This window comes from Rattus norvegicus, chromosome 1 (genome assembly GCF_021556685.1).
Source record: "Rattus norvegicus strain SHRSP/BbbUtx chromosome 1, alternate assembly SHRSP_T2T, whole genome shotgun sequence".
In the NCBI taxonomy this organism is placed as follows: domain Eukaryota; kingdom Metazoa; phylum Chordata; class Mammalia; order Rodentia; family Muridae; genus Rattus; species Rattus norvegicus.
Window position 1 is genome coordinate 164,393,583 of NC_141534.1, and position 12,988 is coordinate 164,406,570.

At 41.9% G+C, this 12,988-nt stretch overlaps 1 protein-coding gene across 1 annotated transcript in view; it reads left to right on the forward strand.

Annotated features, from left to right (window-relative positions):
* Window positions 1-12,988, forward strand: part of Ints4 (integrator complex subunit 4) — a 63,734-nt gene that overhangs the window by 26,015 nt on the left and 24,731 nt on the right. The window contains 4 exon segments of the mRNA NM_001191629.1: window positions 1,329-1,503; window positions 3,031-3,236; window positions 7,151-7,293; window positions 12,084-12,199. Coding sequence (NP_001178558.1) covers window positions 1,329-1,503; window positions 3,031-3,236; window positions 7,151-7,293; window positions 12,084-12,199 — 640 coding nt within the window.

A 12,988-nucleotide genomic window follows, 5' to 3' on the forward strand; every position in this document is an offset into this window, starting at 1 on the left:
TTAGACATTGACTGTGATGCTCTCGAATGTGTTTGGTACTCATTGTCGGTAACTTATTTTTGAAATATAAGTTTATAACAGTTGCTGAATTTTTTATAAATATATGAGAAAATAGCTTACTTATAGTCCCAGTAGCTTTAGCAATTTTGATATCTTCTGTAGCTTTTTAAATGTGTGTTTTAAACACCGAGCCATAAGCATATTCTTCATGTCTTTAGTGACTGTGTACATTGTTAGGTACGTGTGCTCTCACCCTCTAGCCTTTCACTGTGCTAGGCTTGTAGATTCTCTTGACTTTTCACCACTGTAAATCATGGAAAGGATGCTATTGTGGTGTCCTTTGTGACCTTTATTTTATTTTGTTTTTTTGAGTTATTCCATAACTCAATGGAATGGTTCTGGAGTTGATATTGGCTCCGGTTGGTATTTAGGTATGTTTTTGGTAGGCTAGGGGAGAGTAAGGAAGGACATGTGCTGAATGAGAGGAGATGAGAAATTTTGGTTTCCAAAACACATTGCAAGGTACAGGCTGTGATGTGGGACATTACCCACATCCTTATAGACTCTGACACTTTGATCCATTGATGCTTCTGAAGTGACCGTCCATGAATCATCAGCCATTTCTAAGATGTTTAAGAATTACTGTGTGAAGCAGGGTGGCAGTTACTTATTTGGGATGTCACCACCCCTGGCAAAGCAGTGTTCCTAACGAGACTGAAAGGCTATTGTTCTTACAGTGGCTATAGTTTCTGTTGAGGCCGTCTTCGAAGAGGCACTGCTCGCTTGCCTCTCAGGCTCTCCTTTCCCCGTGTTTAATGACGGCATAGCCACCTGACCAATCACCACTGTCTAGGTCACTTGGACGTTATTACAGACTTGTGAGACTTGTCTCATTTTAAGTTGGATTTGCATGCCTCTGCTCTGAACTGGCAAGTTGTCTTCAAGAGTAGTTTTGCCGGGCTGGAGAGATGGCTCAGCGGTTAAGAGCACCAACTGCTCTTCCAGAGGTCCTGAGTTCAAATCCCAGCAACCACACAGTGACTCACAACCCTCGATGCCCTCCTCTGGTGTGTCTGAAGACAGAGACAGTGTACTCATATACATTAAATAAATAAATTTAAAAAATTTTTTAAAAAAAGAGTAGTTTTGGGGTTGGGGATTTAGCTCAGTGGTAGAGCGCTTGCCTAGCAAGCGCAAGGCCCTGGGTTTGGTCCCCAGCTCCGAAAAAAAGAAAAAAAAAAAAAAGAGTAGTTTTGTTGCTTACTTGCTCTGTTTAAAGTACACCTTAGGGTTCTCTTGCAAGTAGTAATTGTTGTCATCTTCAACAGAGGAAACGCACCGCACATGAGCGTGCCAAGGAACTTTACAGTTCAGGGGAGTTTTCCAGTGGCAGGAAATGGGGAGATGATGCTCCCAAGGAAGAAATAGATACAGGGGCCGTGAACTTGATAGAGTCAGGAGCCTGTGGAGCCTTCGTTCATGGGCTGGAAGATGAGATGTATGGTGAGTATGGCTTGTGACGTCAGAGCACCTAGTACTTTGCTTTGTGTGCATCACCTGCCCCTGCCAGGCTCAGCAGGCAAAGGCACTTCCTGCACAGGTCTGGAGACCTGAGCTCTGAGAACCCACAGAAAGGGTAGGCGGAGAGTGCTGACTCTGCACACTCCTTTACCTCTGCACATGTGCCATGGCCCTCGTACCTCTCTGACACTCATATCACACATGCAGATAACATTTACAAAGTGCATCTTTTTGTTTAGCCTTGCGATGACTGTGTAAAGTACCTATTATGAAGGAGAGGCATAGGTCCACAAAGTATAATGCAGTGGTTAAATTCACATTTCAGCATTTCTGTAAAGTGGGGGTGATAATAATAAGCTTTTTTCTGACCTATAAAAATTAAATGAGATTCTGTACACATAAAGTACTTGGCGTGAGATACGCAATCTATTTATAGTAAGTACTTCGTAGTAAAAAGTCATACTAATAATACTATTTTAGTTACTCAGATAGCAAGATTTAAAGTCAAGTGTTTGTGATCAGAAAGTCTTTCTTTTATCTTCCTTTGGCCTTTGTGTAAAATGTTGTGTCATATTATCTATCTGTCTGTCTGTCTACCTTCCTACCTACCTGTCTCTGTCTGTCTGTCTGCCTGCCTGCCTGCCTAATGGAGTCTTACTGTATATCCCTGGCTGACCTAGAACTTGCTATATAGACTAGGTCAGTCTTGAACTCCGAGATCTCCCTTCCTCTGCCTCCTCAGTGCTGGGATTGAAGGTGTGCATTGGCAAACCTGTCCTGTTATTCCTTGAAAGCTTTTCTGGTTGCTTTACGCTTTATGATCCTGGAGGTTTCTACGGTGTCCCTCTGCATCCCCCCCATTGCATTTCGCTGTGAGAAGTATCTCCCCATTTGGCTTTTTCTTCCTCCTTTCCCCTTTCCTTTCCCTTCTCTTTGTGTTGTTTTCAACCTAGAAAAGTTCAGTAGAGAGCTGAGGTTGTAGCTCAGCTGGCTTGTTACTTCCTAGCAGGCATGAATTGGTGAAGAGGTCGCTGTAGTCTGCTCTCTTCATAGGAGCAGCATGTCCCTTAAACACACTTAGCATGACACTAGCCTGGGATTACAGGTGTGGGGGCTAGCGTTTTCCCTTACTGACTTTGAGGCAAGTGAACAAACCTTTATTCAATCTTGAAAGTGGTAAGTCACTTAACATCTGACATTTAAATATATTTTCATGTAGTTGGATACTGAAATAAGGCAACACCATTTTCAAGGAATTCAGGAAATTTAGGAAGCTGTGTTACTTTATTACACTCATGTGGATAAAATGAGGGCCTTCACCCTTGGAACAAAAGGCCCACGTTAGGAATCAGTGTAATGGGAACAGGAAGGATGTGCTCCAGGGAGTATCTGTAGACTGAGAGAAGAGTAGAGAATAAAAATGGTCTGAGTGAGAAGGAATCCACGTTTTTATGGCTCTTAAGTAGTGTTTAGTTTAATTTGTGTTTTTATTTGTTTTTCGTATTTCAGAAGTTCGCATTGCTGCTGTGGAGGCTCTGTGTATGCTAGCCCAGTCTTCGCCCTCTTTTGCTGAAAAGTGCCTTGACTTCCTCGTTGACATGTTCAATGATGAAATCGAGGAAGTGCGTCTGCAGTCCATACATACCATGAGAAAAATCTCTAACAATATCACCCTCCGAGAAGATCAGCTCGATACTGTCCTGGCTGTGTTAGAGGTGAGAGTTTCTAGCTGGTCATTCATTTCTTCATCAGAAAGCTTTAGGCTGGCCCCCTTTGAAACCACGTATTGTTTTGAGCACTGGTCAGTACATCAGACAGCACAATTCTGCCATCTCACTATAGTCCTCCCCAGAGTGGAGCTGGATATTATGGGAAATATGAATTAGCTTGCTATGGTACGACCAGGGAAGGGAATAAAAAGAATGTCTAACGTGAGCTGGCTGAGTCAAGGAGATAGAAAACATGCTGTGAGGACACTTTGGGGAACAAGGAGACATAATGAGGCATTTGTCTTTAGGAAGGAAGTGGTACCATTGACTAGGTAGATGGGAAACAGTTTGCATGGTTTCTGAAGAACCACAGGTTAGCAAGCACAAGACACCCTGGAGTTCACAGGTGCTCATTGCGGTGGTAGCCTACGGTTGAAGATCTGAGAGAGGGTGGGAAGTACCTGTCGATGAAGTAGCAGATACACAGTGAAGAGTTCTTTTCCATTTTCCTTTTTATTCCATTTAGGTGCTGTAGCAGGAGAGGGTCTTAAATTTCAGTTCTTTCCACCATATGGTTTTATAGAGAAATAATTTGTCTGCGGTCACGGTCAGTTAACTGGTTGCTTTGTGTCACACACAGTCTCACTTCCTAGACTGTAGAACTCGTGTTCTTGGGTTATTTTTCTGAAGTGTCTGGATCCACTAGCTGACATTGGCTTCTCACTGTTCATACATGGGATCTGGCCCCTTGCCTACACCCATCAAAGGAAGAACAAATTCGATACCTCACTATTGCATAATTATTTCAGATTTCTGCTGCATTCTTTTTTCTTAAGATGAACAGGTTTTTTTAAATTACTTATCTTTTATGTGCATCGGTGTTTAGCCCGTATGTAGGTTTGTGTGAGGATATTGGGTCCCAGGTACTGAAGTCACAGTTGTAAGCTACCATGTGGTGCTGGCAATTGAAGGGTCCTCTGAAAGAGCAGCCGGAGCCACCTCTGCAGCCCCTCCCGTTGCATTCTCTATAAAACACAGTGTTTCTAAAAGGTCCCTATCACTTTTCCTGAGCACGGAGGTCCATAGCATTTATTTATGCTGTGTGTCTTGTTTGTCATAGGTAGTCTCTCTCCTTTTTAGTTTCTTTTTTCTTTTGTTTTCTAGACAGTGCCTCACACTGGTTAGAACACACTGTATCCTAGGCTGGCCTTGAACCCAAGATCGTCCTCCTCCTTCAGCCTCAGTGATGGGATTACAGACCTGAGCCATCTGCCTGTCATTTTAGTTTTCTGTATCATGGTTCCTGACTCTGAGTTTCATCCTATAATCACTTCTGTGTCTGCATGCCTTGACCTACGACTTTGCCTTCTGTGTAGTTTTCCCCTCTGCTTAGGAAACTGCCACTGTTCACTCAGTGGATTCTGTTTCTCTCCACAGTGTATACATTCTTCCACTCAGATATTCCAAGAATTCAGACATATAAACTATTTTCCATTCTGCTGGTCACAGCTCCCTTACATTTCCTGTGTTACTGCCTTTGCTTTGAACCTTAGCTAGCCAAATCTTTCAGCTGGAATTTCTGTTTTGGACTATGCTGGGATACTGTCCTACCTAGAGAATTTGTTTACTCGTCAAGTACTGTCAGTGGATTGGAAATACTGTGTCAAAAACAGATACCCATTCTCGTTGAGCATAATTATAGTCTCAAGAAAGGTAACAGTTTCAGATGGTGACAGATCTTGTACATAAGCTAAACTGTCTAGACATGTGGGAGACGTTATGATATGTCATCCAGTTAGTCCTGCTGCTTAAAGGACAGAGCAGCCATGCCTGTGAAGACAGGTAAAGAACCGTTCCTGGAAAGGCTAAGGGTCAACACAGTTAAGAATTTCAGTTCAAGTACAGCTTAGTGAGTAAATGGAGGTCTCAGAAGTAGTGAGAGGACAAGTGACTTGTAGGACACCGAATCTTCTTTTAAGCTTTATGGAACATTGTTGAATGATTTTTTGGAGAGAAGTTGATACGGATTTACCTGTCTTTCAGCATTTCTCATTCTTGAAACCTTTTTTAAGTTTACATCAGATTGTTCTATTCTGTCAATCATTTGATGCATGTTAAATACCAGTCTTATGTGTCTCCCCTTTATTTTTCTTTTATCATGTCTATCGGGTTTGTTTTATCCCCCAATGAGATCATTAACTCTGTAAGTAGTCACTGTGTGATGACTTTCATTATGTTCTTTTCAATCGAGTGGCTTAGTTATAGTGAATGTGTAGCCAATATTTCCTAAAACAAATCTGCACAAGTTAACTATATAACTGGCAACTGCATAGTACTTAAGAAACACAAATTTAAATTGTTTCTTGCTAGTTTGAACTTTATTGTTTTCAGGACATCACTGTACCTTCCACGGTCAGCAATGGAGATTTATGGTTAAGTTGGCAGGGTTTGGAGTCAGACAGATCTGAGTTGTCCTTTCTTTGGTTCTTTCCTTTTACCTGTTGTCTTTAGTATATCTGATGCCTTGTGCCAGGCACTGCTGTGGGAGAGGTAATAGTGACTGAAAGCCAGGATCCTGCTGTCTAATGGGAGTCAGAAGTAGTTATTAGAAAGGCAGAGTAGTGAGATAAGCACACAGTATGAGTGAGACACTGTAAGATCCGTCAGGGGAACTCAGTTCTTTAGGGTTAGGAAGTACAGTAGTCAGGGTCTAGAGGATCTAAAGTTGAACTCAAACAAGAAGGAACTAGGGACTAGTGTGGCAGGAATTGTTGACACTAGAGCAGAGATGTAGATCTGTTGTGAGTGGGAATGTGGCACATTTGTAATTTGTGTTCTAAGACTAAAGAGGGCTGTGCATCAGGAAGACAAATGACTGAAGTGTGCTGTGACATTGTGCGGGAGGGGGTGGGGAGCTCATGCAGTGCACATCTCATTTGTCGGTTTGTCTGGCCACACAGACTTCCATGCTGGGTGTTTTTGTTTTTGTTTTTGTTTTGTTTTGTTTTGTTTTTGTTTTTTTCTTCTTTTTCTTTTTTCTTTATTTTGGAGCTGGGGACCGAACCCAGGGCCTTGTGCTTGCTAGGCAAGCGCTCTACCACTGAGCTAAATCCCCAACCCCTTCCATGCTGTTTTTAAGCATTCTACTCTAAGGCCTTTATGGTTTTTGATCCTTTTGATTATAAAATACTCAACTCACCCTAGTGGTCTTTTATTTTTTTTTTAAGCTACCTGCCTTGTGTATGTGTGGGGCTTGTTATGTATTTAGACTGCCCTCAAGTTGTCATCCTTCTGCTTCTGCTTCCCAAGTGCTGGGGCTGCACGTGTGAGAGCACAGCAGCACAGCCTGCTCTTTCCATGGTTGTAGGAGCCTCTGATAATGTAGACATTGAGGGAAAAGTTTCAGACACTGGGAAAAGAAAGAGTAAAGAGCAAAAGGGGCTGGGCATGATGGGACAGAGCAGTAATCCCAGTGCTTGGGAAGTGGAGGCAGGAGGATCGGGAGTTCAGGGCCATCCTCATGTCCTCAGCTATATAGTTCAAGTTGAACTTGGACTGCTTGAGACCCAGACTCAAAAGAAGCCAGGTGAGGTGGTGATTTCCTTTAATTCAGAGCTAGCTTGGTCTACATAACAAACTCTAGACCAACTAAGGCTACATAGTGAATGAAACCTTGACTCAAAAAATAAATAAACAAAATAAATAAAAACAGGAAGAGGGAGAGAAAGAATAGAAGGAGGTAAGGCCCCTTCTTAGGTCACTGAAATGAGGTCTTTCCCAGGAATTTTAGCTAGCAGATTTCTAAATATTTTTTCATATGCATACGCTAAATTGAAAAGCAGTCATGGAGAAGGGGGTGGTGTACGGAACACAAGCCACTATTGCTAATTATAACCTTTCTTTTTTCTCTTCTGAAAAAGGATTCATCCAGGGATATTAGAGAGGCTCTTCATGAACTCTTGTGCTGCACTAATGTCTCAACAAAAGAAGGGATTCATCTTGCACTGGTGGAGCTACTGAAAAACCTAACCAAGTACCCTACTGACAGGGACTCCATATGGAAGTAAGGGCACTTACCTCATTACTAAGTCTCGTCTAAAGAAACGTGCAATGCAATTACTTGGTGGATCATCTTAGACCTAGGTATAGCCCTTAGTTTCACCTTTACTTTAGAACCTGGGTCACCTTTTCCAAACTCAGATTCCAAGAATCAGATTCCTAAAATGAATATCGATTATTAGATTAGATGTTCCCACCTATCTATCTCATAAATACCATGTACCTGTCGTGTATGGACTGTCAAGTCTTAGGGTTTTAGAGAGGAGTCCTAGGTTTCCCTTTTCTCATACAGTGCCTTGCTCTTTCCCACATTGTACAGCATTGTAACCATCATCATTGAGTTTAAAGGTAGAGCTAGCATTTGGTTTACACATAGGAAATCTCATTCAGTTATCCATCCAGTTACCATCAGCCTTACTGACTTCAGCCAAACTTTTTTTTTCTTCCATTTTTATTAAATTGGATATTTCTTATTTACATTTCAGATGTTATTCCCTCTCTCGGTTTCCAGACCATCATCCCCCTAGCTCCTCCCTATCCCCTTCTATATGGGTGTTCCCCTCCCTACCGACCCCCCATTACTGCCCCCCCATTACTGCCCCCCCCAACAATCCCGTACACTGGGGGTCCAGCCTTGGCAGGACCAAGGGCTTCCCCTTCCACTGGTGCCCCTACTAGGCTATTCATTGCTACCTATGAATTTGGAGCCCAGGGTCAGTCCATGTATAGTCTGTGGGTAGTGGCTTAGTCCCTAGAAGCTCTGGTTGGTTTCAGACAAACCTTTTTTTTTTTTATTCTTTTCTTTTTTTCAGAGCTGGGGGCTGAACCCAGGGCCTTGTGCTTGCTAGGCAAGCGCTCTAGCGCTCTACCACTGAGCTAAATCCCCAACCCTTCAGACAAACTTGTAATACTGTTTATGAGCCTCTATTTGAAGAACTACCTGTATACATGTAATATAAAATATATGTTTTAATATCTTATATATTTCAATGACTTTATCTGCTGAAGTCATTCCAAAAGTTAAAAAAATTATGTTAAAAGAAAAACTGTTAAGCTGGGGGTGGTAGCACACACCCTTAATCCCAGCATAGACAGCCAATGTATCTGTGAGCTCAAGGCTGCCCTGGTTTACAGAGCAAGTTTCAGCACTACACTGAGAAACCATGTCTTCAAAAGAACAAAAAAGAAAAGCTATTAGTAAAATACCTGTGGGTTAAATCAGGTGCTGGGAGATGTACACACACGTACACACACACACACACACACACACACACACACACACACATGTCAGTGCTGAGATAAATGATATGGATCTTTTGCTTTGCCATGTGGTGGGCAGTCTACCACACAGCCATATTCCCAGCTTCCTGGCAGATACAAACTAAGAAATGCCTGTGGAGTCTTGTTCTAGATCACATTTTTAAAATTATGTTTATTTGTTTGTGTGTGGAGGCCAAAGGACAGCTTGTAGGAGTCAGTTTTCTTGTTCTACACTGTAGGTCCTGGGGTTTGAACTTGGGTTTTTACTCTTGGCAGTGAGTTCCTTAACTCACTGAGCTATTTTACTGGTCATAGGTCACATTTTTTTAAAAAAGATTTATTTACTATATATAAGTACACTGTAGCTGTCTTCAGACACACCAGAAAAGGGCATCGGATTCCCATTACAGATGGTTGTGAGCCACCATGTGTTTGCTGGGATTTGAACTCAGGACCTCTGGAAGGGTAGTCAGTGCTCTTAACTGCTGAGCCACCTCTCTAGCCCATAGATCACACTTTTGATAACCTATTTTTGCTATTTCTCCATGTTGTAAATCTATTTCAGCTCAATTCAACATATATTTGTTGATTGTCTTTAAGGAACATTGTTGGTCATTTGGGGGGTAGATACATAATGGTGGCTCACAGCTCTATCAGTAAGTGTAGAGACACGAAGGACTAATTCTTTCATCAAAGGTGAGATTGTGAAAATTTGTAGGTGCTGGAGATCTAGCTCAGCAATTAAGAGCACTTGCTGTTCTTCCATGGGGCCTGGCTTCTATTCCCAGTACTCACATGGTGGCTCTCCAGTCCTAGAGTATCTGAGGTCCTCTTGTGGCCTCCAAGGTCCCTGCCTACATGTGACGCACAGCCTTACATGTAGACAAAACACCCATACACATGAAAACAATTAAATTTTGAAAGTAAAATATAAAAATGAAAAATATTAATGGTTGTTTGATCTTCTGTGGTTTGTGTGTACACATACATGCATACATAACACATACAGTTGTGTGTGCACACATACATGCATACATAACACATACACTTGTGTGTGTACACATACATGCATACATAACACATACACACAGTTGTGTGTGCACACATACATGCATACATAACACATACACACAGTTGTCTTGGTTGGGCATAAAAGGAAATAGGAGAAAAATCTTATCTCAGAGTGCTTCACAATCTTGTGAAGTTACTTATTTTAATAGTCACTTAAGCCTTTTCATTCTCTAGAAATGTTAAAGGAGACAAAAGGAATAAAGGGACAGTCAGAGGTGTGTTCTTAAATTGTTAAAAATAAGTGCAGAGATGTAGAAGTGGTTGTTTGTTTTTGTTTTTTTGAGACAGGGTTTCTCTATGTAGCCTTGGCTGGCATGGAATTTGCTGTGTAGACTAGGCTGTCCTCAAACTCATATCGTTACATCTGCTTCTGCCTTCCAAGTGGTGGGATTAGAGGGTGTTCTGTTTCTGTGTCTAGTTCATTCCTGAATGTTTACTGAACACTTGTATAACACTTGTTATAATGCCATCCCTGTGTTAGGTCCTGTGTTGGAAGGTTTAGAAATGGCTTAGCTTGGGCTGGAGAGATGGCTCAGCGGTTAAGAGCACTGGTTGATCTAAGAGGTCCTTAGTTCAGTTCTTAGCAACCACATGGTGGCTCACAACCATCTGTAATGGGATCTGATGCCCTCTTCTGGTGTGTCTAAAGACAGCTACAGTGTACTCATATAAAAAAAATAAATAAATCTTGAAAGAAAGAAAGAGAGAAAGAAAGATGAGAGAGAGAGAGAGAGAGAGAGAGAGAGAGAGAGAGAGAGAGAGAGAGAGAGTGTCAGTCCATGTTGGGTAGCTTCCTTCATGTTGCTTTCCACTTTATTTAATTTTTAAAAATTGTTTTATGTAGGGGTTGGGGATTTAGCTCAGTGGTAGAGCGCTTGCCTAGCAAGCGCAAGGCCCTGGGTTCGGTCCCCAGCTCCGAAAAAAAAAATTATGTGTATGGGTGTTTTGCCTGAATGTGTATCTGTGTACCACATGCATGGCTGATGCCCTGGGAGACCAGAAGAGAGCCTTAAAACCCTTGGAACTGAAATCACAGATGATTGTAAGGCCCCATGTGGGTACTGGAATTAACATCATCTGGGAGAGCAGCCAATGTTCTTAACTAGTGAACCATTTATTCAGGCCATTTATGTTTTGAGACCAGGTATCTTAAGAATCCAGAGTTTGTTGCCTGGACTATCTGGCCAACAGGTTCCTCAGAATCAGCCCATTTCAGTCTGCTAAGTGCTGGCATTGCAGGCACAAGCTGTCTAGTTTTGTGTTTTGATGATTGCATGCGTGCTTGGGGTTTCTGTCCACAGGCTTCAAGCTTTTTACCACCCTTCAGCCCCTCTTTGTAATTCAGTGGAGCCAAGCTATTTACATTTCTAAACCAGAACTTAAGAAACAAAATTGCCTCTCCTGTGTAGTTTTGTAAAGCTTGGTAAAGCCCTTCACTTTCACTGTAATAGCTCGTTATTACTGGGCCCTAACTAATAACACTCTTAAGTACTTTGCCTTTTTTTTTTTCTCATTTAAACCCTATTTTATAAACAACCTGCTCAAGTTAGGTAGTTTCAGGACGTCCCCTAGGATATCAGTTGTGTTATTTTGACTACAAGTTAAAAAAAAAAATCTGGCTCAAATCATCTTAAATAATAAATCTAATGTTTACATAACAATCCATGATAAATTTGTTTCAGGATTGACCAGCTTGTCAGAGTGAGAGTCCTGGTTGATGACTTCACTCGGCTTTCACTTCATAGCTACAAGATGGTTCCTTCATAAGACAGCATCTAAAGACCAAAGGAAGGGATGTTCCCCTTCATGCGTTTCTTTCTATGTGCTTAGAAAGTCATTACTGAGCAGCTCCCCAGCATACTTCTCTTGCTCCATTTACCACAATTGAGTTACTTGACTCTCGAAAACCAGCCGCATGAAATGATGTGAATGCTGGGGTGGGTTGAACCGATGCAGTGCAGCCCTTGGGCTGACTATCCTTTCTGAGCGCTTTACTGCCTTCCTGGTACCCGAGGAATCAGTTTTCTTGGCAAGGAAGATGGAGGAACTGGTTGTTAAGCAACCAGTAATCTGGGGCCTGGAGAGATGGCTTAGCAGTTAAGAGCACTGACTGCCCTTCCAGAGGTCCTGAGTTCAATTCCCAGCAACCACATGGTGGCCCACAACCATCTGTAATGGGATCTGATACCCTCTTCTGGTGTGTCTGAGGACAGCGACAGTGAACTTAGGTAAAACAAACAAAAAACCAACCAGTAATCTGCATTTGAGCTCTTTTAACTTCATGATGGCCCTTTCTACAAGAACTAACTGAGTCCCTGAGTAATTGGATGACTTACCTGAAGTTGTAGTGTTGTGGAAAGTGGATAATTACAGTTTCCATAGCAAATAGGCTTTCTGATATAGTCCCTGCACTTGTTGAAGCACTTGCTAATTACTAACATGGTTCCTGTTTGTTTGTTTCAGGTGCTTGAAGTTTCTGGGAAGCCGGCATCCGACCCTGGTGCTTCCGTTGGTGCCAGAGCTCTTGAGCACTCACCCATTTTTTGACACTGCGGAACCAGACATGGATGATCCAGCTTGTATCCTCTCTGCTTAGCTCACATGGGCCCTGCTGTCTTAGCAGAGAGCAGCGGATTCTTCTGACTTTTACTTAAAATGTTTTCATTTGGCGCTGTAGTATGTCAGAGGGACTCTGGTGGCTATCCCCGGCTTACATGGTTTTTATAGTAATTTCATCTTTGCTGTTTAATAGTAACAGATATTACTACCTTTTATTTACCACTTCAGACATTGTACATATTCATCATATATTTTGTATAGTTTATTATGACTTACCACACAACCTTGGAAGCGGAAGGAGGGGGAAGGGGATTTTTATCTTTTTTTTTTTTTTTTAAGACATAATTAGGTTTTAAGTAACTCAAAAAAATCAGATTTGCAGCCAGATGTTATGCCGTACACCTGTGGGATGCTGTTGTGTCAAACCTGGCATACATCTAAGATATATTGTGAAACTGGTTTTTTTGTTTGTTTGTTTATTTAGTTTTTAAGATTGGGGTAGGATGCAAATGTAGCTTAGTGGTAGAGAGAATGGATGGGCTTGAATAATATAGGCAAGGCGCTCTTCCTCTTCCTACACCACAAGAAAGAAAGAAACAATAGATCTGCCTCTAAAGCTTGAATGTCTGATTTAAAGCTTACATACTTTTCTGTGTCTTGAACCCTGCTCACCCTGACCTGTAGCCTGAGAGAATCTATCATGCTCACTGCTTCTAGTTAAACTTCAGTGGCTTTGGTTTTCTCGTGGAGCTTGACAAGGGACTGGATTGTTTTCCAGCAGTGGGACTATGCTCACACCAGTGCATCCT